The following is a 24,336-nucleotide window of genomic DNA, read 5'->3' on the forward strand; positions in this document are numbered from 1 at the left end:
TAGATGACGGGCGGTGCCAGAGCAGGACAGTGCAGACATTTCTGGAGAGGAAATAATTGATGTTTCCATCAAGGTTTCTGACCGTTGGTTTTCAAGAAGGAGCTTGATGAACCCTCTGCATTCTGGGAAGGAGGTAGACATCCTGCTGACCATACAGTCCCTGAGCCAGGATGTGGCTATTACTGGTTGTGCTTTCCTCTCTGCTGAGAATCCAGGCCTGGAAAGGTATGAGGATCTCCTAGTGGGTCCTGGCATGCCAGCTGGGAGCCTTGGACTGTCATTGGGAAGCCGTCGCAGGCTTGGGGGTAACAATATGTGTAACACAGTGTAGTGCCTGGCTTCGGGGTGTCCCTAGGTACCTGCAACACCCCAGAACCATAAGTGGACTTCTCTTCTCCCACCACCTGATTCTCTGCTTGGGGTTTCTGTGGCAGGAAGAGCTCCCCTGTCCTCTCAGGTCCCTGAGGCAGAAAACCTGAGTCATCTTGGAGTTTTTCCTCTTTCTGCCCACATTTGTCATCCAGTCTTGTTTCCACCACCTCCTAAATGTCCCTGAATCCAAACTTCCTTTCTGTCGCCCTTGCCTCAGCTTTAGATCATGTTGTACTAATTTCTTGGCTCAATTTCAGCTATATATTCTCTCTCTCTTTTTTTTTTAATCCTTCAGTTTTATTTATTTCTTTATTTTTAGTAATCTCTACACCCAACATGGGGGACTGAAATTCACAGGCCCGAGATGAAGAGCCACATGCTCTTCGGAGCCAGCCAGGCGCCCCTCGGCTACATCCTCTTACCTAGTCTTCCAGCGGACCCCAGTTTCTCTTTGAAGAGGTGCTGCAGAATCTTTCTAGCTCACGTCCAGTGCTGGTTTGGTTTTCAAGATGGAATTCCCTACGTTCTTCCTGGTGTGCCATCTGCCCACTCCCTGGCTTTAGTTCCAGACTCTCTCATTGTGTGTTTTACCCTCCACCAAGCGGGATGAGCTCCTAGGGCCTCTCCCAGCGCTCCTTGCTCGCTCATGCCTCCGTGTATGCACATGCTATTCCGCCTCCTGCCCCAGGTAGCCTCCGCCCTGCTTTCTGCAACCTTACCCGATCCTCAGAACTTGGCTCAGGTGTTCATTTCTGGTCTTCCATTAGGAAAGAGGTCCTCAGGACGCCTGGGTGGCTCAGCAGTTGAGCATCCACCTCCGGCTCAGGGCGTGACCCCAGGGTCCTGGGATCGAGTCCCACGTCGGGCTCCCTGCATGGAGCCTGCTTCTCCCTCTGCCTGTGTCTCTGCCTTTTTCTCTGTGTCTCTCATGAATAAATAAAATCTTTTTTTTTTTTAAAGGAAAGAGGTCCTCTCTGACACCCTCCCCACCAGCACCCTTTGAGGTCTTCTATGTGTTTCCATAGTCCCCGAGTGACACCCCCCATGCCCTTTGTATCTCCCTCCCTGGCATGTGGGCTCTGTGAGGGCAGCTTCGGTGATAAAAAGTGAGCATAAAATAGCATCAGCATTTCACAAACCAGCATTCTTTTTTTTATATACTTTGCTTAGAACAGATAAGGAATAAATGTTTTCTTGTTAGGATTATTATTATTATTAATTTGTTCATGAGAGACACAGGCAGAGGGAGAGGCAGGCCCCTGGGGGGAGCCCAATGCGGGACTCGATCACAGGACCCCAGGATCACGACCTAAGCTGAAGGCAGATGCTCAACCGCTGAGCCCCCAGGTGCCCTTCTTATTTGAGTTAGAGGTGATTTTGTGTAACTAGTTATGGTCTACTTCTGGTCTAGTTTCTTGATTTCTTTTGTTTTCTTTAAATGAAAATGATTTTACTAGCATCATTCTTTTTTCTCTTTCTCTCGTTTTTGTTTTTGGTCACCATCATCCTTTTTCCTTTCATTTTGTGCATGTATTTGTCTTTTTCTTTACTTTCCACTTTAGATTTTTGACAATGAGGCAAGATCAAATCTGGAGTCTTTCTTTGTATGTATGTATGTATGTAATCTCTATATTCAGCGTGGAGCTCAAACTCATGACCCTGAGATCAAGAGTTGCATGCTCCTCCAACTGAGCCAGCCAGGAACCCTACAGATGTGGATTCTTAAACTTTAGTTCATTGTAATTATTCTGCTGTAGATGCTTCTATAGTTGGGTTTCTTGTTAACTAGACCTTGGGGAACCTTAGAATATTAATTTTCTACTCATTTATGTTCTTTATGAGTATGTTTACTAAGTTTGTTAGCATGTTAATTATGTCATCTCCCTATATAATTAACATAGGAAAACTTTTATCCTTTTTACACTAAGAGCATCAAGTAAGATCAAATTAGATAAATGTATTTATTTTGATTGCCACAGGTTACCCCTCTGGCAAGCTGCTCAGTACTGGGAAGTATGTATGGCTTCTTAGACTTTCCCTCATTACATTGTGTGTTGGCTGGTTAAATGATAATCTGTGCTGTTTAAATTGTGGCAAAATACACATGATGTGTAAAATCATCTTAATCATTTTTTTAATAAGATTTTATTTATTTCTTTGAGAGAGAGCATGAGCGGGGGTGGGGGGAGTGGAAGAGGGGGGCCAGAGGGAGAAGCAGACTCCCTGCTGAGCAAGGAGCCGGATGCCGGGCTCAACCTCAGGATCCTGAGATCATGACCTGGGCCAAAGGCAGACACTTAACTGACTGAGCCACTTAAGTGCCCCCATCTTATCCATTTTTAAGCGTACAGTTCAGTAGTGTTCAATGCATTCACACTGTTGTCCAATCAGAATGCAGAACTCTTCTAAAGAGTTAGAATCTTTTTTTTTAATTAATTTTTTTAAATTTATTTATGATAGTCACCCAGAGAGAGAGAGAGGCAGAGACACAGGCAGAGGGAGAAGCAGGCTCCATGCACCGGGAGCCCGACGTGGGATTCGATCCCGGGTCTCCAGGATCGTGCCCTGGGCCAAAGGCAGGCGCTAAACTGCTGCGCCACCCAGGGATCCCTAAAGAGTTAGAATCTTGCAAACTGAAATCTTGCAAAACTGAAACACTATACCCATTAAACAACTCATGCCCCTTGCTTTCTTTTTTTATATGGTGTGAGTATATGTTCATGTCAGTAAGTGTATTTATGCACTATTTTTATTTAATCAGTTTTTTTAAAGGATAATAATCTATGTGAAATAAAGTTCAAGGGACCTGACTATGACATTCAGTAAAAACAGCAAGTCTCTCTGTTGTGCCCAGCCGCCCAACCCACCTTTCCCACTTTCTGTTCATGTTGTTTCTACATATTGTTTAGTTTATGAACCCAGGCATCACTGTTCTCTGTCTTTTGCTAACATAAACGCACTGAGGTGAGTATCCTTACAGCTAAACCTTGATGCACTTTAAAAAAAATTAAACACTTTAATCATCTTAAGATAGTCTGAAAGTAACATTTCTGGGTCAAAGGGCATACATTTTTTTAAGGTTTTTGATGCACAGTTTCAAATTCTACGCAGAATTTTTCTGTGCCACCAAAGGTATATACCAGCATGGGAAAGAATTGTTTTCTGTTCTTTTCTTTTTTTAAGATTTTATTTGTTTATTCCTAAGAGACACGGAGAGAGAGGCAGAGACACAGGCAGAGGGAGAAGGAGGCTCCACTCAGGGAGCCTGATTGAGACTCGATCCCGGGACTCCGGGATCACGCCCTGAGCCAAAGGAAGACGCTTGACCGCTAAGCCACCCAGGCGTCCCAAGAATTGTCTTAATAAATGAATTTGAGGGACCTAGGAACAAAGTTAACTGTGCCTCTGCTGAAACCCAGCTCTTTATAGAAGTGATTAATTCCTGTTCTCTCTTCCTTCCTAAAAGGTTCTCTTAAATGTTTTCTTGGAGCCTTAAAAATGGAGATGACGGAAGTGACTGGTGTGTCCCTGAAACGTGGGTCTCTTGCTGTCGAAGGTAGTGACAGCATGGCCCCAGCTGAGGAGGCAAAAAGACAGAAAGTCTTGGACAGCTGCCTGCCCACAGTTCAGGACGGGCTGGAGCACGGCTCTCCACCCACCAGTGGACATGTGCCTGGGCCACCTGAAGCTGTAAATGCCGGACAGGGTAGAAAGAACTCTGATGTGCAGTTGGAAGAAGAGGAAGAAGAGGAAGAAGATGGCCTTTCTGAGGAGGCTGAAGAGGAGGAAGAAGCCGAGAGTTTTGCAGACATGATGAAGCATGGGCTCACTGAACTTGACGTTGGCATCACCAAGTTTGTAAGTTCTCATCAGGGCTTCTCAGGCATCTTGAAAGAAAGGTATGTTTCATTTACATGTCAAGTTATTTTAGTTCTATTTGTTCTTCTCTTTACAAAGAAATCAACAATAGGTTCTTTTTTTTAAGATTTTATTTATTCATAAGAGACACAAGGAGAGGGAGAAGCAGGTTCCACGCAGGGAGCCTGATATGGGACTCAATCCTGGGACCCCAGGAACATGCCCTGGGCTAACGGCAGGGGCTAAACCGCTCAGCCACCCAGGCATCCCAACAATACGTTCTTCTGTTTAGCTTACTGTCCCTAAGGATTGTGTATTGATGGTCGCCTAGGAATAGGTTGGAGGAAAGCTGCCTAAGTAGTCAGATGAAGCCACATAAACATAAAATGAGTAAATACAAATAATTTCTTGTGGCATGCCTTGCTAACATGTGAGTGAATGCTGTTCACTTCTTTAAAATTAATTATTTTAAATGATTTTAAGTTCTCTCTTGAAATGGTCTTCAGATCTTAAATTCTTAACTCTTGGGGATCCCTGGGTGGCTCCATGGTTTCGCGCCTGCCTTTGGCCCAGGGCGCGATCCTGGAGTCCCAGTGTGGAGCCTGCTTCTCCCTCTGCCTGCGTCTCTTCCTCTCTCTCTCTCTCTCTCTCTCTCTCTCTCTCTCTCTGTGTGTGTGTGTGTCTATCATGAATAAATAAAAATAAATCTTTAAAAAGAAAATAAATAAATAAATTCTTAACTCTTTCACTTGAATGTTCCACATCTACAGTAGGAAAAAGGTAGTCTTTGGAGACACATGGATCTGGTTGTGAATCTAGTCCGGTCACTGCATTTACTTAACTCAGAGCCTCAGTATCCTCATCCAAAAAATGGATCCTAATACCACCTTGGGGTTTTTGAGAGGATTTTAAATAATGTGTGTAGAGTATTTAGCATAAAGGTAAGCTTCAGATTGGTTCATGATAGATTTATTGGGTTCTAATTTAATTAACCATGCCATGTTTTATGATTCACTCTAGTAAGGACTGCCTATAGTCTTAGGGTAACATTACTAAGCTTTGATTTATGCATTTCTCTGAAAAAAATGTTCTAGAAGTTCAGAGGGTCTTTTCTTTACATTCTAATATAAAGTCAAGCTGTGGCTTAGAATTCATTAAGAACCCAGAAAAAAATAATTCCATATGAACTTTGAACTGAAGATTTTTTTTTAAATCCCTGGTTTTTGTTTGTTTGTTTGTTTGTTTGTTTAAGATTTTTTTATTTATTCATAGAGAACAGAGAAAGAGGCAGAGACACAGGCAGAGGGAGAGGCAGGCTCCATGCAGGGAGCCCCACGTGGGACTCGATCCCGGGTTTCCAGGATCACACCCCAGGCTTCAGGCAGCACTAAACCACTGTGCCACAGAGGCTGCCCTAAATCCCTGTTTTGTACAACAGCAAGGCTTACTGTTGATAAACTTTCTCCTAAAATTAATAGGAAGTAAAATGTTAATGCTTTTTCTTTTCATCAGATACTCAGACTTCGTTGTTCACGAAATAGGAAAAGATGGACGGATCAGCCATTTGGATGATTTGTCCGTCCCAGTGGATGAGGAGGTAAGAACAAATCTCCAACAAAAGTCACTTTCTGTATAAAATAGCGTTTCCTAGAGATCCAAGAATATAGAGCAGTAACAGCTTTGAATTCTATGTGTGACTCACTGGGAATTCCATCATTTTCAAGGATCCTTCAGAAGATGTATTTACGGTTTTGACAGCTGAAGAAAAGCAGCGTTTAGAAGAGCTCCAGCTTTTTAAAAATAAGGAAACCAGTGTTGCCATTGAGGTAAATAGCACAAAAATGTATGGGACAATTTTTTAGGGTTTTGATTGCTTCTTTTTGTGTGAACATCTCTGTGTACTAGTAAAATTACAATAGTTAACAAAAGGATGACCTTGCTGCATTTGATCTAAAAGATCATTACACTAAAAATCTTATCAGTGGCAGGTAACCAGTATCCAGATAAAGTAAAGCAAAAAAAAAAAGTTACGTTTTTTGCTTTTAAGAAAATTTTATATGGGCAGCCCAGGTGGCTCAGTTGTTTAGCGCCACCTTCAGCCCAGGGCCTGATCCTGGAGACCCAGGATCGAGTCCCACGTTGGGCTCCCTGCATGGAGCCTGCTTCTCCCTCTGCCTGTGTCTCTGCTTGCCTCTCTCTCTCTCTCTCTCTCTCTCTGTCTCTCACGAATAAATAAAATCTTTTTTTAAAAAAAGAAAATTTTATATGACCACAAATCAACAAAGAAATGTGTTGTTTGGCACCACATAGTGACCTTTCTGTCACGTGGTGTCAGTAGCCAAAGGACTACAATAGCCTGACAGTCAGATGTATGGCCTAATAGGGAGGCCCTGGCCCTGGCTCTGCCTCCTATGGCCTCTGGGTCTCACATGGGTCTTTGGAGGGAGAGGGGTTAGGGAAAGAGGTAAGGAAAATATCTTTGCTCAACTTGAGTCTGCTTCTGCTGTTCAGGAAAAGGAGAGCTCAGCTACTAGATGGAGTAGTAGCCTTGTCTAAAGCTTTTGTTACGAAAATTGTATTCTTCTTAGTGCTGTCCAGTGGAATTATAATGTGAGCCATGTTTTTAATTTTAACTCTTCTAAAAATTTAAAAGACAGGTGAAATTAATTTTAACAATATATTTTTATTTACCCTAATACATTTAAAATACCATTTTAGGGCACTTATGTGGCCTAACTTAGTTAAGCATCCACCTCATGATTTCAGCTCAGGTCATAGTCTCAGGGTCCGTGTTGGGCTCTGCACTTAGAGAGGAGCCTGCTTGAAATTCTCCCCCTCTATCCTTCCCCCCACGCTTGCTCTCTCACTCATGCACACACTCTCTCTAGAATAAATCTTATTTTAAAATAAAATACCGTTTCAATATGTAATCAGTATTTTTCAAAATTCCAAATGAGATGTTTTACATTCTATTTTTTTCCTACTTTGTTAGGATCCAGTCAGTGATCTTTCATGCTGGTAACATAGCTCAGTTCAGACTGGCCACATTTCAAGTGCCCAGTTGCCATCTGTGGCCTAGCTGCCATATGGACAGAGCAGCTCTAGGTGATAAAAGATTTTTAGAATTTTAAGTTTATGTTGATTTGGGGTTGTCCAAAAATTCCCTTTTCCATTGCTACCAGTTGACAAGAGCTTACCATAACTTTCAGAATTCATTATCTGCCCCCAGCCCTCGTCTCCTTTTCCCCTCCACCTGAACGTCCCAGAAGTATATAATGTTATGATTTTAGGGTTCATCAGTTACTGAATTTATCCCTGGACAGAATCTTTAGCAATGCCAAGGAAAAAACTAAGAATTGTTTTTAAGAGCAGTCCAGGAGGATGGTCCAGGTTTCTTTTGCTTATGCAACGCAGTAGCGTATCTTAGCCCTATAATGTGCATTTTTCCATGTGGGTGGCAAAATTTACTGTCATTCTGAAAAAATATACCATCTACTGAAAGTTTTTACCTTTTTTTTTTTTTTTTAAGATTTTATTTATTCATCAGAGAGAGAGAGGCAGAGACACAGGCAGAGGGAGAAGCAGGCTCCATGCAGGAGCCTGATGTGGGACTCCATCCCAGGTCTCCAGGATCACACCCTGGGCTGAAGCCAGGTGCCAAACTGCTGAGTCACCCAGGGATCCAGTTTTTACCTTAAAGATAAATCCTGGACAAGTTTCCTTGTTACTTGCCAAATTTTTGAAGTCTAAATATGTATTCAGTCATATGCGCAAAGTTTGATTCCAACTGAAAATTTTTTTTTTTAAGATTTTATTTATTTGGAGCGCCTGGGTGGCTCAGTCAGTTAAGGGTCTGTCTTTGGCTTGGGTCATGATCCAAGGGTCCTGGGATCGAGCCCCATGTCAGGCTCCCTGCTCATCAGGGAGTCTGCTTCTCCCTCTTCCTCTGCCTCTTCTCTGGCTTGTGCATCCTGATGCGCGTGCTCTTTCCCATTCTCTCCCTCAAGTAAATAAATATATTTTTTAAAAAACTTATTTATTTGAGAGAGTAAGAGAAAGAGAGCATGAGCAGGAGGAGGGGCAGAGGGAGAGGCAGACTCTGAGATCATGACCTCAGCCAAAGTCAGACCTTAACCAGCTATGCCACCCAGGTTCCCCTGAATAACAGTTCTGAGCTACGAAGTTTACATTTTCTTGATGCTGATTTTATTTTTTACTGAGAACAAATGAGCTAGAATGTCATTGTAAGATAATTCAGTATAGAATAGGATTCATTGTGAGGCAATTGTAGATTGGCCTATTCAAGGGAGTTGAGTTTCTGAAATCCCAAAAGGCCCAACTTGCCTACATTGCCATCTGTTGAGCCATGAGGCGTTCGTCCCGCAGAGTTGCTGAGCAAGAGTGTCTGTGATGGGTGCCTCTGGCTGTGTGACCTTAGACACATTACTTCACTTCTCTGAGCCTTGTTTTCCTTATCTCCAAATACATATAGTGGTGGCACAGTAGGGGGATGATTGGGATGAAATAAGCCGATGACTGTGAAGTTCTTGCTACGGTGCCTGGCAGATGTCCTTCTCAGTAAACAGGCTCTTAAGATGTGCAGCATTGTAAAGCTCTGAAAGATTTCTGAAATCATACCCATGGACTTCTGTTACTTTTGCACAGTTGATAACGTGACTAATGTTTTTATTGAATCATTGGTATTATTTCCTTATTTAATGTTTATTAAATCAGTAGTCACATTATTTCCATTCTTAATAGGTTGTTGAGGACACGAAAGAGAAAAGAACTATCATCCATCAAGCAATTAAATCACTGTTTCCAGGATTAGAGACAAAAACAGAGGACAGAGAGGGCAAGAAATACATTGTAGCCTACCATGCAGCTGGGAAAAAGGCTCTGGCAAGTAAGTGTGCGAGTGACCTGGCATTTCCTCTGTCAGTGGTCACAAGTGGCATCCCGTTCCTCTTGCTCCTTGCCTGTTCATGTTGCGGGCTACTTGGCTGTTACTCTGGAAAGGATACTGATCATGTCATTCCCTCAAAGAAGGTAAATAAAGTTCACATTCACAGAGCAATCCTACAGACTGTGTCTGGAAGGGGCCCTAGGTCTCTCATGTAAGTCGAGATACGCTATAGTTACAGTGGCGCCTAAGAGATAGTCCTAGGAATTTGATATGTTCCCTGAAGAGCAGAATGGGCTCAGTGGCAATTCAAGAAGAAAATGGAAGGATATTGCTCATTCTGTGTTCTTAATGGAGGGAAGAAAGCTTTCAGATGAACCAAAAATCCCAGTGGCATTTTTTCTGCAAAGCCCCTTTATTGGAAGAGCTGCTGCTTTCTAGCCATGTTTTTTCACTCACACATAAAAAACATGGAATATATGGGAAAGTGCCCCTTTGCCCAGGCTCATCTTCCATTGTGTATCATTCCCTTGAAACGAATGTGTTGTCAGTGAATCTCTTTGATATTTATACTCTGATAACGTTCTACAACCACGGAAATTTCTACTTGCATATAACCTTAAGAAAATTAGGTAACTTTTCTTCTTTTACCTGCCAAATCGGCAGACAGAATTCTAATGAAAATGACAGTGGGGAAAAAGAGATTTCTTCACCCTCATCCCCTACCAGTGATGGCTTCTATTAGGGAAGAGTTATTTCCAGATCTATTTGTCAGAGCAAAACTCCAAGACTATAACAAAAGACTATTCATGCTGTTAGTGCTGTGTCAGTATTCTCTTAGGTTAATGCTGTGAATGGATGAAGACTTAATTGTTTGTAACTATGATTCTAGTGAAATGAGAGCAGTATAAGAAAAATGGAAGCAGAAATAAGGTTTAGCTGTGCCTAAAAAAAAATAGTGTAAAAATAATGTCAGTTCAGTAAGTGTGGATATGACCTAGAAATCAGAAATCCTGAGCAGGTGGGGAGGAGAAGGTGGACACTGGAGGCCACTTCTCAGTGGATACCACAAAGAAAATGACCTGCGTTCTAGAACGACTAGGGGCATAGGTTGTTAATCACTTCTCAAACCACATACTGATGGCTTGGTTGCTGTACATTTCTTTGATGTCTGAGTCACCGTATAAGATAATACTCCAGCCAGGGTTGTTGAGGAGCATTAAACACAGCGGAAAGTGATTTGAGTGACTTTTTTTGCATTCTCTCAAGACTGACAGATGGCTGGTAACTATCCTAGATGTAGAGTGGGTGACTTACTACTATAGTAGATGCCGTGGTGTATTCAGTCTCAGTTCTCTCAAGGGGCCCAGGCTGAGAACAGCTGCTGGGGAGCTGTTCCTTGTAGAGGCAGTCCACATTGGTCAGCCAACTTCTTTGAAAGGCAAAAAGAAAAGGCAAGGTCTTAATTCTGCTGAATGTAGTCATGAGGAAGCAGATTGGCAAAACCTGTATTTTTTTGACTGGCTACTTCTGGGAAATGATCTTTATTTCTTAGAGGATGCTGGCTTTTGTAATCTGTAGGGAGGAGCATTTATTTGCAGGTCATGGTGGCCCTTAGAGTTTTCCCACCGTTTCCTCTTCTACATTTTCACATTTTCATGCTTGCACCACACTCACCTTCCTTTTTTTCCAAATAAAAAATTTCCTTAAGATTTTTAAAGTGAGGTGCTGAGCTCTGTGGGATGTGAACCACCCTCCCTGTTCCCTTTGCACATCTTCAGTAAAATATTTCTCACTTTAAGAGGAAGCATTGTATCATCACTTGCAGAGAGTTGTAAACCTCTTGGGCTTGAGGTGTTTTGGCATTTGGTAAAAGATGGGCTAGAGGTCTGAACTCTTCTCTCTCATCTCCTCATGGACTCAGGCACTGGAGAGCCTGCGTTCATCTCTTTCGCAGATCCAATTCCCCACCACGGAGAGGGCCTCAGTTAAATACCATTGGAAAAGTAGGAGAGCTGAGATCCAGAGACTAGTCTTCATGTCCCTGCAAGTAGAATCCAGTACCAATCCAGCGTGTCCTTTTGGGCTACTTTGACTAACATATGAATGAATTATCTTTTAAAGTCTCATTGGAAGGCTAAGTTTATAGTGTTTTTAGATCTCTATTCCTACCATACCCTGATATAAATTGTTACATACATTATCTAGCAGATTTGCAATATTCTCACCTAAAGTTTTCTCAGCTAGAGCCATGCATCTTAAAACATAGGCATGGTGAATTCTAAATCATGGTGCCCAGACACCACAGATTACCAACTGTTTTAACTCTGGTGTTATGTTGTTTGTTAATCCAGTCTAATAGGGCACCTTGATTCACCCACCAAACTGTACTTAGGGTATTTTTCTGAAAATATCCTACAATTGTTAAATTCCATGTAATCAGGTAAACTAATTTATATTTTGAGATAGATGGTATATGCTCTAAGAATGTCTTTTTTAAAAAGACTTAGGTTTATTTATTTATTTTAAGATTTATTTATTCATGAGAGACAACATAGAAAGAGGCAGAGACACAGGTAGAGGGAGAAGCAGGCTCCCCACGAGGAGCCTGGTGCGTGACTCAATGCCAGGACCCCAGAATCACGACCTGAACCAGAGGCAGACACTCAACCACTGAGACACCCAGGTGCCCCTAAAGACTTGTTTATTTTATTTTTTTTTAAGATTTTTTTATTTTTTCATGAGAGACAGAGAGAGAGAGAGAGGCAGAGACACAGGCAGAGGGAGAAGCAGGCTCCATGCAGGGAGCCTGATGTGGGACTCGATCCCGGGTCCTCAGGATCATGTCCTGGGCTGATGGCAGGTGCTAAACCGCTGAGCCACCCAAGGATCCCCAAGACTTAAGTTTAAAAAAAGAAAATTCTGCCATGGGATATGTAGAGGTTCAGCATACTATCTGAAATGAAGGGTTCCCAGCAGGGATACTTGGATCTAGGAATCCACAGAGATAGGAGGAAGGGCCAGACAGATAAGGAAGCTCTCTGGGACAGACTGGTGTTGTAGAATCCACAGACAGAGTGAATAGCAGTGGGAAATTATTATAGATGGGTCCAGCAAGATAAGAACTCTAAGATACACCCATCAGTTTTTCGCCACATAGATACCTTTGGTGTGTTTGCCAAAGCAGCTCTAGTGGAATAGGGTTGGAAACCAGTTTACACCATAGGCTGTGATGCAAGGCACTAATTATGGAATGCTGTTCACAATCAGCTGCAAAGAGAGGTGCCTGGCTGGGTCAGTTGTAGGAATGAGCATGTGGCTCTTGATCTCGGGATCATGAGTTCTAGCCCCACATTGGGTGTAAATTAAAAAATAAGTTATAAAGAGGAGAAAGGAAAGCAACATGGTTGAGGGAGGCATACGTTTGATTTTTAAAATGGAAGAGCCCTGGGGATATTGATATCCTGAAGGGAAAGATCCAGTGGAGAGGGTGGGCAGAAATTCTGGGAGGAGAGTGATAGTGGGGATAGCAGGATCCTGAGGAAGCTGGAAGGTCGTTGTGCGGGGATACAGTCCTGGAAATGGCCTTGAATAAGAAGGAAAGAATGTTCTGCATGCTACCTCATCCTGTCATCTTTCTCGAACTACATTTTTCCTTCGTTATTCATGAAGAAGAGCTCTGTGCTCAATACATGAACCTTCCTGCACGTGGTTTCTTTTTCTTCCTGGTTTCTATTTGTACTGGACTGGGGCTGCCGTGTCAGGCCATCAGAAGGTTGCTTCCTGTAATCTCAGCCTGAGAATTCTTTGCATTCGCATTGTAAATCAGTGTCTCAAAAAAGTCTGAAAGTTATTTTAAATTTTCCTAAATTATGAAGCTAACATACATGCTACTTGGCATTCTAAGGATTTGGAGTTTTGGAAAGTCAAATCGCCCAGAATAAGTTGAGACTCATTGATTTTCCATTATTCAAAATATTCCCAGTTAACTAATGCATATGCTTACTATTTTGTATACTAAGTGCACTTAGAAAAAGAATCCTTGTATCTATTATTGACAGAGGAGATAAGTGTATGCATGCTTAGTGCTTGGATTTGCTAATAAAAGATGCATGCTTGTGAGCCAAAACTCATACTCGGTTGTCATGGTTTCTCTTAAGGTATAATAGCATTTAGTTCTTTAGCCTTGTGGCTTCATTTATGTCTTGCCTATATTGGAAATATTCCTAAGGGGGTCATTAAGCACAGATACAGTTCCACTTCATCAATTTTTATCACAAGTTTTTTATACTTTTTCTTACAGACATTTTCAAACAGGCACACAGAGTAGTATATATTGAACCACTGTGTACCCATCAGCCATCTTCAAGATTATTAACATTCTGCTGTTTCTGTTTGATCTTTTCCTCCCACTTACTTTTCTTATAGAGCGTTTTAAAGAAAATTCTACACAGCACTTCATTTCACCCATAAATGCTACAGTCTGTATTTAGCAGCTAAGGATTAAAACCCCAAAACATTATCACATCCTACATAATGAACAATAATTTCTTAATATATGATACCCTGTGCACGTTCAGTTTTTCCCTAGTTGTCTCAAAAATGTCTTTTACAGTAGATGACTTGTCAAGTGATGACACGAAAAAGGTCTGAATGTTGTATTAAATAGTTAAGTCTCTTAAATTGCCTCATGTCCCTTTTAATTGATCAGTTCAAGAACTTTTCTGTAATGATTTTTCAGATGTTTATCAAATAAAATCTTTATAACTCAACTCAGGAAACTCATAAAACATAGAAAAACACAAAGCAAAACAATAATTGCGTTCAGTGTCACCACCAAAAGATAATCATAAGTAGCACTTTGTGAAAACATCTCTGGCTGGGGAAGCATTTTATATTAGGTCTTTTTTTTTTTTAAGTTTTTATTTAAATTCTAGTTAACACGCAGTGTAACATTAGCATCAGATATACAACATACTGTATTCAGTTGTAAACCTTACGCTGCATCCTGTGGGTACGGACAGTGCAGCCGTGAGGATGAGCTAACATGTCTTTGTGAGGAGGCTGGTACCTATAGGTGAGTTTTCTTACTCGTTCACTGTCTGCCTCTGCGACATTCCATTGTTAATGTCTGAATGGCTGTTAACCCACCACATAACTACCAGGTGCTGCAGCAGTCCTTGGTAGAAACTTTCCATGCGATCATTTGCATGTTCACCTCTAAAGCACTTTAATACTATTAAAAATTAAACATTGCTCTCTTGTGCTCTTTATGCTGTGCATTTGGACAGAGGTCAGAACTGCAGCAGGTAAGAGCGGTTGGTGTTTCATGTAGAGAAAATGAAATGCCAATGATTTTTCTCCCAAGCGCTAAGTAGAAGACAGTTTTGCTTAACCATGGTGAGCTGAAAGGAAAAGCCTAAAAGAATATACCCTTATTCACAATTCTCTGAGGATGAATTCCGAGGAATTCACACGAAGAGCCAAGGAAATACTTGTAATTTTTTTTTTCTCCAATGCAGAAGAGACCTTCATGTTTATCAGAAAAGAAAAGCAGTTCGCTAAGCATACATGCTATGACAGTTTTCCAAGAAGATTTATTGATTCATTTGTTCTTTACGTTGTAGTGTAAATCACTAATCTATCAAGAGTGCTTTTTTGCCTTGACAAAGCCAGGTGTACCAGCAACTTCAGTACCAGAAGTTTCTTATGTCTCTGAAGAGGATGGATTCATGAGTTCATACTAAAGGATTATTTTAGGGACAGAAACAAAGGCATATTTTTAAAAGAAGATGACTCTAAGGATTAAATGAAATATTTTTACAGTTTTTCTTTCATGGAGTTACAGAAGTCAAGTGGATTAGATGTATTCAGATAACAGTTGCAGCTATGTGTCACTCAAGACTCAGGAATAATATCGTACAGCGTCTGGAAGTGTGGCTGTGGCTTGCATATTTTTCCCAAAATATGTTGATTTTTTAAAATCAAAGTTGAAATCGTAATATTTAAAAAATATGTCTCTAGATGACAGTATAATTAAAATGGTCGCTTAAAAGAACACTTTTACAGGTTCTCCAAAGCCTGTACATGTTTGTTGGTTTTTAAAAGGTTGAACAATCGAAGGAACCATGGTTCAGAAGTTAACATTTGACCTGGCTTAATTTTTAAAGTCTCCTTTTCCCTGAGAATACTAACCACTACGTTTTGAATGCCAGCCTCTCTCCCCTGTCAGGTAAACATTTGTAAACCACCTAGGATTAAAGAAACTTGTGAAGGAAGTGGACTTTGGAAAATTTGAACCTATCATCCAGGCAACTCCTCATAAGCTTTATCCCCCATCCTTGCTCAGGCATCCAGCCTGTATGCGTGAACTCCCCGCTTGGGATGTGAGGCAGGGCTTATATGGCAGTGGGAGTGCTGTTTCCCTCTGGACCACGTGTGTTCTAGAAAGCTAGTACCTACCTACCACAAACGTGCTTGTGAAGTACATGCCACCAGGGAGTGGTGGATCTCTGTGTTTCTCTGTGAGAATTGCTGGTTAGTCTTACTTCTTTGTCACCCAGCCTGCTTTCAGCTTTTGATTGTGAATATGGACAGGTAATGTTGAGTCTCCAGTCACAGGAAGGAGAATACCTGTAGTCCACACAGCTTTAACCACTTAACCTGTATTTCTTGTCAGACTAGATGGAATTTCTCACTCAGAGGTTCTCTAGCAAAAAAAAAAAAAGAGCTTGTAGGTTTCATAAGCAAAAACTTAAATCGCTTTTGCTATGGTCTATATAACATTGAATTTTTTTGTTTTTAAGATCCAAGAAAACATTCTTGGCCAAAGTCTAGGGGAAGTTACTGCCACTTTGTACTGTACAAGGAAAACAAAGACACCATGGATGCTATTAATGTGCTGTCCAAATATTTAAGGTTAGTATCTTATTCCCGTGCTGACATGAAATGACCACATGGGAATGTATTTTCTTCTTTCCATGCTAATGAAAAAGCGGGAAAATAGATAGCAGATGTGCCTCTCCCCCCCCTCGTTATAATTTCCTTAGACAATATGTGAATTAGGTGGGTTTTTTTTTCACCTCCTTGCATATAGGTAGTAATTCAAGAGAGAAATTCTGTAAGTAAATAGCTCACATATAGCTGAGAATTACCATCCAGCTGAAAATAAAAATGGATTCACTTCCTGGAGCGCCCTACGCTTTGATGTGTTTGCAGGGATTTGCTTAACTAGACTGTAAACTCTTAATTCTTGGAGATTGACTAGGTTGAAAACTTGAGACCAGTCGAATTTCCTCATGGGGATGCAATTGAACCAGATTTGAGTCTCTCAGGATGGGCCAGGTGCCGAAAAATTTTGTTTCAGTCATGAGTACCGGCTCCACAGCAAATCTGTGTGCAGCGGAAGTTTACTTTCTGATATATAATTAGCCCAATTCAAACGGGGTACACAGTGTATCAGTTTGCTGTGGCTGCCATAACAAATATCACAGACTGGGTGGCTTCAATAACAAACTAATTTTCTCACGGCTCTGGAGACTAGAAGGCAGGTTTGGGGTTTTTTTCTGAGGCCTCTCCTTGGCTTACAGATGGCTACCTTCTTTCTGTGTCTACCCATGGTCTTCCCTCTGTGCCCTCTGTGTGTGTTATGTGTGTGTGTCCCCATCTCTAGAGTCTGTGTGTCCATATTTTTTCTTATTAGAACAGATCGGATAAGGGCCCACCCAGCAGCCTCATTTCAACTGCATCACCTCTTAAGGGCCCTCTCTCCAAGTGCAGTTACATTCAGAGGTGCTGGTGGTCAGAGCCAGTATGGCCATATTTCAGCCAGTAGGGTGCAGTACCCTATAAGTGACACTATCCTCGCGGTGCTAGCTGTCTGGGAGAGAGTCGGTGGTACAGAGGATAGTGTCTGTCTGTACTGGAGCCTGGGAGGATAGACCACTGGGGAGGGACTTCCTCTGAGCTCTGCAGTTGAGGGAGCGCTCAGAGTTCAAGAAATTTGTCCTGTTTTTTTTTTTTTTTTTTTTTTTTTATATGTGGAGCAGTTTCTATAAAATACTTCTTAGTTAACTAGCTTACTTATTATCAGAACTATTCAGGGCATCTGGGTGGCTCAGATGGTTAAGCATCTGCCTTTGGCTCAGGTCATGATCCTGAGGTCCTAGGATGGAGTCTCACATCCAGCTCCCTGTTCAGTGGGGAGTTGGCTTCTCCTCCCCCCCCCCCGCCCAATACTCTCACTCTCAAATGAATAAATAAGCTCTTTTAAAAAAAAAATCCTATTCAGATCCTATTTTAGTATCTGGCTTTTTTAGGCAAAGAAATAGCATGTATTTATGAATATTTCACGTTAACTTCTTAAAAACTAAAGATAGAAAATTTTGAGGGGCACCTGGGTGGCTCAATTGGATAAGCATCTGCCTTCAGCTCAGGTCGTGATCCCAGGGTCCTGGGATTGAGCCCCAAGTCAAGCCCCAGGGAACTTGCTTCTCCCTCTGCCTGCCCCCCCCCAGATATATACATACACACACATATATATATGCATAGATATATACATGTATTGTATATACATATAATATACATATATTTTATATATATGTATCTGTCTCACATAATAAATCTTTAAAATTTTCAGAGTGGCCCATTGTATATCTGGAATTAATTTCTCTTTCACTGTTGTGCCATCTAATGAATGGCTTGTGATTGATAGGACATGCATTGTTTTCTTTTTGGTTACTGGCTAGCCAAGTCTTTGAACAGCAGGTTATTCACTCACAGATAGCCATAAACTATCTGTCAAGCTCTGAGTCAAGCTCTGCTAAGAAAGCTGTCCAGGCATCATTTACGTTCTTAGCTTGCATTTTATATTTTCTGGGTACCTTTCAAAGTCAAGTTTATCCTCTTCTCGTATTCTGATAATGATTTTATTTACTTAAAATCTTAAACCATGAGAAATAGGATTTCCTAATGGTGTGCAACTTCATATGGTTTTTTTTTTTTTGTCTTACCAGAGTCAAACCAAACATATTCTCCTACATGGGAACCAAAGATAAAAGAGCCATAACTGTTCAAGAGATTGCTGTTCTCAAGTAAGTACTGAGTTCACATTGGGATTTGTTCTACAAAAACCCTAGCACCACCTGCCACGGTTCTCAAATTTCCTGTGGGATTTATCTCTTCCCTCTTTTTCTTTCTTTTTTTTTTCTTTGAGAGAGAGAGAGAGAGAGAGAGCACGGGAACGGGAGCAGAGAGAGAGAGAGACAAGCAGATTCTGTGCTGAGTGTAGAGCCTGCTGTAAGGCTTGACCTCATGACCTGAGCAGAAAACAAGAATTGGTTGCTTAGCTGACTGAGCCACCCAGGTGCCCCCATCTCTTGTTCTTTAAATGGTGCCTCTGCCTATTTGAAAAATCATTTTTTATTTTTTTATTCTTGTTTATCTGTATTTCCTAATGTTTTTAGGAGCAAACAGGCATTATTTGTGTCATTTTTAAAGGATTTTTGTGGTACAGCCAAGAAAATAAGTGCTTTTTTTCTCCATCCTTTTTTGTTCATTCATTATTAACTATAAGTTATTTAAAATTTAATTACAAAACAGTGAATGAGCTCTTTTGTTACACACTGGGGAGATATAGATGAAAAGATGGTCTCTGCAGTTGAAGCAATTATAATTTAATGGAGTAGTCAGAGGTTATCCCTCAGTGAGATAAATGCTAAAATACAGGTATGTTGGGAGGATTAGGGCAAACCTGACCACAAGCATGGGACTCCCTGCTGGGGTAGGCCAGGGAAGTCTTTCACAGAAAATGGGATGCTCCAGTTTAATTTAATCAGGGCTTCTCAGCCTTCACCATCAACGATTTCAGAATGGATAATTTTATGTGTGGGGGCCATCCTATGTGTCATAGGACATTTAGCAGCCATCCTGGTCTCTACCCACTAGATGTCAGTAGCATCCCCAGGCCCCCCATCCTCCAGTTGTGACAACCAAAAATGTTTCCAGACATTGCCCGATGTACCTTAAAGGGCAAAACCACCTATGGTTGAGAACCACTGGTCTAGATTCTAGAAGAATGAGTAAGAATTTCTTGGGGCTGAGGAGGGTCTAGGGTTGCTTGATTGAACCAAGAAAATACCTTGTGAGAAGACACTGGAAAGGAGTTAGGGAGCATAGCACATTTGGTACCTGGCAGGTACTTTTAGTCTTGTCGGAACTGCAAGAAATCAGGATCCAGAGGGGCCCTGGAGGTCATGGTGAGGATCTTGAACCTGATGATGCTCTAAACAGAGGAGGCTGTGTATAGAGGCAGGAGTAGGGGTTGTGACTGGAGCAGGTGGGTGACCCTGGAGTTCAGGGCTCTGAACCCAGCCAGTTGAATGAAAGGAAGAGGAAAAGATGAATTTATAGCCTCATAAAGTCAGACAAATTCAGGCTTTCCTCTTATGAACGACCACCACCACCACCACCACCCCCAGGCAAGAAGGGGTGAGAGGGAGAAATAAAGGGGCAAGAAGAAAAAACTTCATTACCTTGAATGTGGTGATGGTTTCATCGGCTTATTCACATGATAAATCTTGTACGTTTTGAATATGTGCAGTTTACCACATGTTAATTATACTGTACTGACAGATGAAATCATCTATGCCCTGTTTAAATCGCATGTATTTATTTATAATTACCTTATCTTTTCATAAAGACTTTGAGGTGGCCTCTCCTCTTTACCCCACAATGCCTTGTGGTCTGCTGCTTTCCCACTACTATTCTGATTCACTTGAAATGGTGTCCACTTGCATCTTAATGGATTTTCCAGCCTTTCTCTTCTTTAACTGTGGGATGTATAGTAAATGCAGAGTAAGAACATCTCTGCATGACTTCATTCAAATGTTGACGTGTTTGAGACACGTCATGAGACACGAGACAGCTGAAGATGTTCTTACATGGTGGCCTATTCTTTTTCTTTTCATGATGCATGGAATGTGGAGTCATCTGCTGAGATGGAGGGGACATGAGTGGGGAAGGAGACTTGAAAAGTCTGAAGGGGCACCTGGGTGGCTCAGTTGGTTAAGCGTCTGCCTTGGGCGCAGGTCATGATCTCAGGGCCCCGGGATTGAGCCCCACATCAGGCTCTGTGCTCAGCAGGGAGTCTGCTTCTCCCTGTCCATGTTCTCTTTCTCTCTCTCTCTCTCTCTCAAATAAATAAATAAAATCTTTAAAAAGAGAAAGAAAAGAGCATGAAAAATTGAAACCACCTCTGTGGGTATTGGGCTAGTGGGCTAGCCAGAAACTCTGAAGGGTAGGGGGAACAGCAGTGGCATGAGGGCTAAGGTTTTTCCATTGTCTGTATCTAAAATATCATTGTAGTCAACTCCTGTGCTTTCTGGCTGGTTCTGTGAATTTCTTCACCTAAATTAAAAACTAAGTTTAGGGACACCTGGGTGGCTCAGGAGGTGAGTGTCCGCCTTCAGCCCAGGGCCTGATCCTGGAGTCCTGGGATTGAGTCCTGCATCGGGCTCCCCGCATGGAGCCTGCTTCTCCCTCTGCCTGTGTCTCTGCCTCTTTCTCTCTGTGTTTCTCATGAATAAATAAATAAATCTTCAAAAAAAAAAAAAGTTTAAAAAAATAGTAAGTTTAGGTGCACTTGGCTGGCTCAGTCAGTAGAACATGTGACTCTTGGTCTCCTAGTTGTGAATTCGAGCTCCATGCTGGGTGTAGAGATTGCTTAAAAATCATACCTTTTAAAAAATAAATAGATAAGTTAATTGTTTTGTTTTTGTCACAGAAGGAACGAGGCAGAAAATGAAGTTCTGCCATAATTTGTACTTTCTTAGAGATTGCTTTATTCACAGCTTGGTATATTTTTCGTCAGGGACTGTGTTTTTTTCTTTGTGGACCAGAATATTTATATAAAATGTGTTCTTGTGAACAGTAAATGATGTACCCCTTTCCTTTTCAGTACATAGCAAAAGATATTTAAATATGTGGTAAATCCTAAGTTCTGAACTCTTACTCTATTTTTGGATGTTGACATTGTTTCCCATTTCTTGCTATTATAAGCAGTTCCACGACAGACATACTGGTAGCTAAATGTTGGCACACATCTGTAAAAACTTCATTAAGTTAAACTAGTAAAAAAAAAAAAAAAAAGACAAACTTAGTGGAAGTCTGATTTATTTTGTTTTATTTTTTTTAATTTTTATTTATTTATGATAGTCACACACACAGAGATAGAGGCAGAGACACAGGCAGAGGGAGAAGCAGGCTCCATGCCGGGAGCCCGATGTGGGATTCGATCCCGGGTCTCCAGGATCGCGCCCTGGGCCAAAGGCAGGCGCCAAACCGCTGCGCCACCCAGGGATCCCTGGAAGTCTGATTTAAAAGGAATGTGAAACTCTAGGTTTCGGGTTTTTGATAGCAAAGCCTAATTGCCCTATGGAAAGGTGGTGCCAATTTATCACTTTTATTCTGCTTCCACAGAATCCTCCCTAACACGTTTTACATTTTTTTTAAAAAGTCATTTGCTAATTCGAGGGTCAAAAAATGGCTTCTCGTTATTTTATGTTGCATTATATGATGTGAAATCTTTGAATATTTGAAGATATTTCTTTTCTTGGTCAGCCACCAGGTGTCATACTTGATCACAGTGCAGCTCTGTCTTTGCTGCTTTTATCATCTTCCTGTTGACTTAGTAAGAAACTACATTAGAACCTTACGTGTTGGCCTTTGGAAAGCACATAGTACTTATCTCACGGATGCAGGCGACACCCTTCGGTTGCTTAATGGATACATGGGGCTGGGCAGGTTGGCTTTTCCCGTGAGAACGGGTAGACAGGATAAACCCACTCCGCCTCACAGGGGTTTTCATTATTGCTGAATCGCTCATTCCTAGGGATAAGCAGCATTTCTTTTCAGCCTCATGTAACTCTCCAGCCACCTCATAATTTTAACAGGATCTCAAGCAGGAACAAGCTCATTCAGAATGTTTTGTTTCTTTTCCGCCTCTTCCTGCCAGTCTCCTTTCTGAGCCTCAGCCAGTGTTTCACTGGCTTTAATAAAGGCTTTTTGTGTAACATGTTGCTTAGGTTGGCTCCTGATGTAAAAGTGAGATTTTTTTTAATAGTCTCAAGTTATTCACAGAGTTCGCTATGAATTTACAACTATAGAGCTCTATCCAAGATCATCAGAATTAAAACTGTGAACAGGATCATGAAGATACTGTCAACACCATTCCACCTCTGTTCAGGGAGCACCCATCCTGTAAGAATGAGTATACCTTTTCTGCTGTGATGGTGGGATTCAGAAATATGTGTCTGCTGTGTATTCAAGAACAGGCAATAGAATAGGATGCAGTCATAAAAGGAATGAAGTACTGATACAACATAGATAAATCTTTTTTTTTTTTTTTTTTAATTCATAGAGACAGAGAGAGGCAGAGACACAGGCAGAGGGAGAAGCAGGCACCATTCAGAGAGCCTGATGTGGGACCCGATCCAGGGTCTCCAGGATCACGCCCTAGGCTGCAGGCGGCGCTAAACTGCTGCGCCACCGGGGCTGCCCAACATAGATAAATCTTAAAAACATGCTGAGTAGGGTAGCCCGGGTGGCCCAGCCATTTAGCACCTGCCTTTGGCCCAGGGCGTGATCCTGGAGACCTGGGATCAAGTCCCACGTCAGGCTCTCTGCATGGAGCCTGCTTCTCCCTCTGCCTGGGTCTCTGACTCTCTCTCTGTGTCTCTCATAAATAAATAAATAAAGTCTTAAAAAAAAAAAAACATGCTGAGTTAAAGAAGTCAGACACAAAAGGCCACATAAACGATTACATTTATGTGAAATGTCCATGTTAGGGAAATGTATAGAGACAGAGGAGATGAGTGGTTGTCAGGGGCTGCAGGGAGAGGGAAAGGGGTTATTAATAGATGCAGGGTTTCTTTTGGGGTGATGGAACTGTTCTGGGATTAGATAGTGGTAACAGTTGCATGACATACTAAAACCCACTAAATTGCATTCTTCATACTGGTTAAAGTGATAAATTTTAGGTTATATTTTATCTCAAGGGGAAGAAAAGCAACAGAGCTTTGAGGCATGTCCATGGCTATCAGGGACTCCAGAATCTCTCCAGAGCTGCCAAGTTGCCTGCTTACTTTTTTCCTCTTGACTTAAATATTCTGTTCATTTCTACAATAGTAGTTACTGACCAAAGACAAGTTCTGTTGTTCTCATCTTCACTCTGTTCCTCATGATCCTTTGCTTTCTGGATTCTTGGGGATAGAACTCCTGGATTAATTTATACCCTTGGCTCTACCATTGTCCACATACATATGCAGTCAAGGACCTGGTGCCTTTTTCTCCTGGACCTGCTGCTTCTGAGCAGCTGGCCCAAGGCCAGATTAGACCTGCTTTGTGCTGTCTGGTCCTCGATTGGACAGGGGATTGGAGAATTGGAGATGGGGAGGGAAATTAATGGAGTATGAGCTTTGCCCATATCCTGACTTCTCTGACAGGCTTCCTACATTTTATATTAATTAATGGGGCAATGACAGATTTTTTTTCCCTCAAGAAATTTGGTCAGGCTGCTTTTGTGCATACTGAGCTAGGAAACAAATAAGTTGATTGATACGCAGCAAAGAGATGACCAAGTGTCTTCAGAGACTATGGGAAAATTTTCAGCAAAGAAAAAGAGTTCTGTGAGATGAATTGGCAAGCTGGTATTATATAAATGATTTTTTTAAAGATTTATTTATTTGGTTATTTATTCATAAGAGAAAAGCAGAGGGAGAAGCGTGCTCGCTGAGGAGCAGGAAGCCCGATGTACGGTCCAGTCCCAGGACCCCAGTATCACAACCTGAGATGAAGGCAGACACCTAAACAACTGAGCCACCCAGGCACCCCTATAGAGATGAATTTTAAACAATTTATCTAACTCAGTAAATAGCATGTTAACTAAGTACTAAGATAAACTTTGCCCATCAATTTTTCATGTAACGTTGAGACCTCAGAGACTGCAGAGCAGAGACACACACTGCTTTGGGGTTGCTCCATGATTAGCTACTCTGGGAGTGTAGACCAGGCCCTGGGGCCCAGGCTACACATCCAGACACGTACCCACCCCCAACTCCTGCATTTCCAGGCCAAAGCGGAACATGGCTCCTGACAGCAGGGATACACTCCAAGGACTGACTAGTGCTGATAAACAGTGTAGAGTG

The 24,336-nt window shown here is 41.7% G+C and overlaps 1 protein-coding gene across 3 annotated transcripts in view; it reads left to right on the forward strand.

Moving 5' to 3' along the window:
• The window catches only part of PUS7 (pseudouridine synthase 7), a 57,759-nt gene that overhangs the window by 7,413 nt on the left and 26,010 nt on the right, over positions 1 to 24,336 (forward strand). For 2 of the 3 annotated variants that reach the window (XM_055301224.1, XM_055301225.1), the window contains 6 exons: positions 3,839 to 4,271; positions 5,743 to 5,827; positions 5,955 to 6,056; positions 8,992 to 9,136; positions 15,940 to 16,051; positions 18,148 to 18,225. In XM_055301224.1, coding sequence (XP_055157199.1) covers positions 3,871 to 4,271; positions 5,743 to 5,827; positions 5,955 to 6,056; positions 8,992 to 9,136; positions 15,940 to 16,051; positions 18,148 to 18,225 — 923 coding nt within the window. In that variant the 5' untranslated portion in view covers positions 3,839 to 3,870. Of the gene's footprint in view, positions 1 to 150; positions 226 to 3,838; positions 4,272 to 5,742; positions 5,828 to 5,954; positions 6,057 to 8,991; positions 9,137 to 15,939; positions 16,052 to 18,147; positions 18,226 to 24,336 lie in introns of those variants that run through there. The other variant, XM_055301223.1, reaches the window with a different exon arrangement.

Source organism: Nyctereutes procyonoides, unplaced genomic scaffold, assembly GCF_905146905.1.
Source record: "Nyctereutes procyonoides isolate TBG_1078 unplaced genomic scaffold, NYPRO_anot_genome, whole genome shotgun sequence".
Taxonomy (NCBI): domain Eukaryota; kingdom Metazoa; phylum Chordata; class Mammalia; order Carnivora; family Canidae; genus Nyctereutes; species Nyctereutes procyonoides.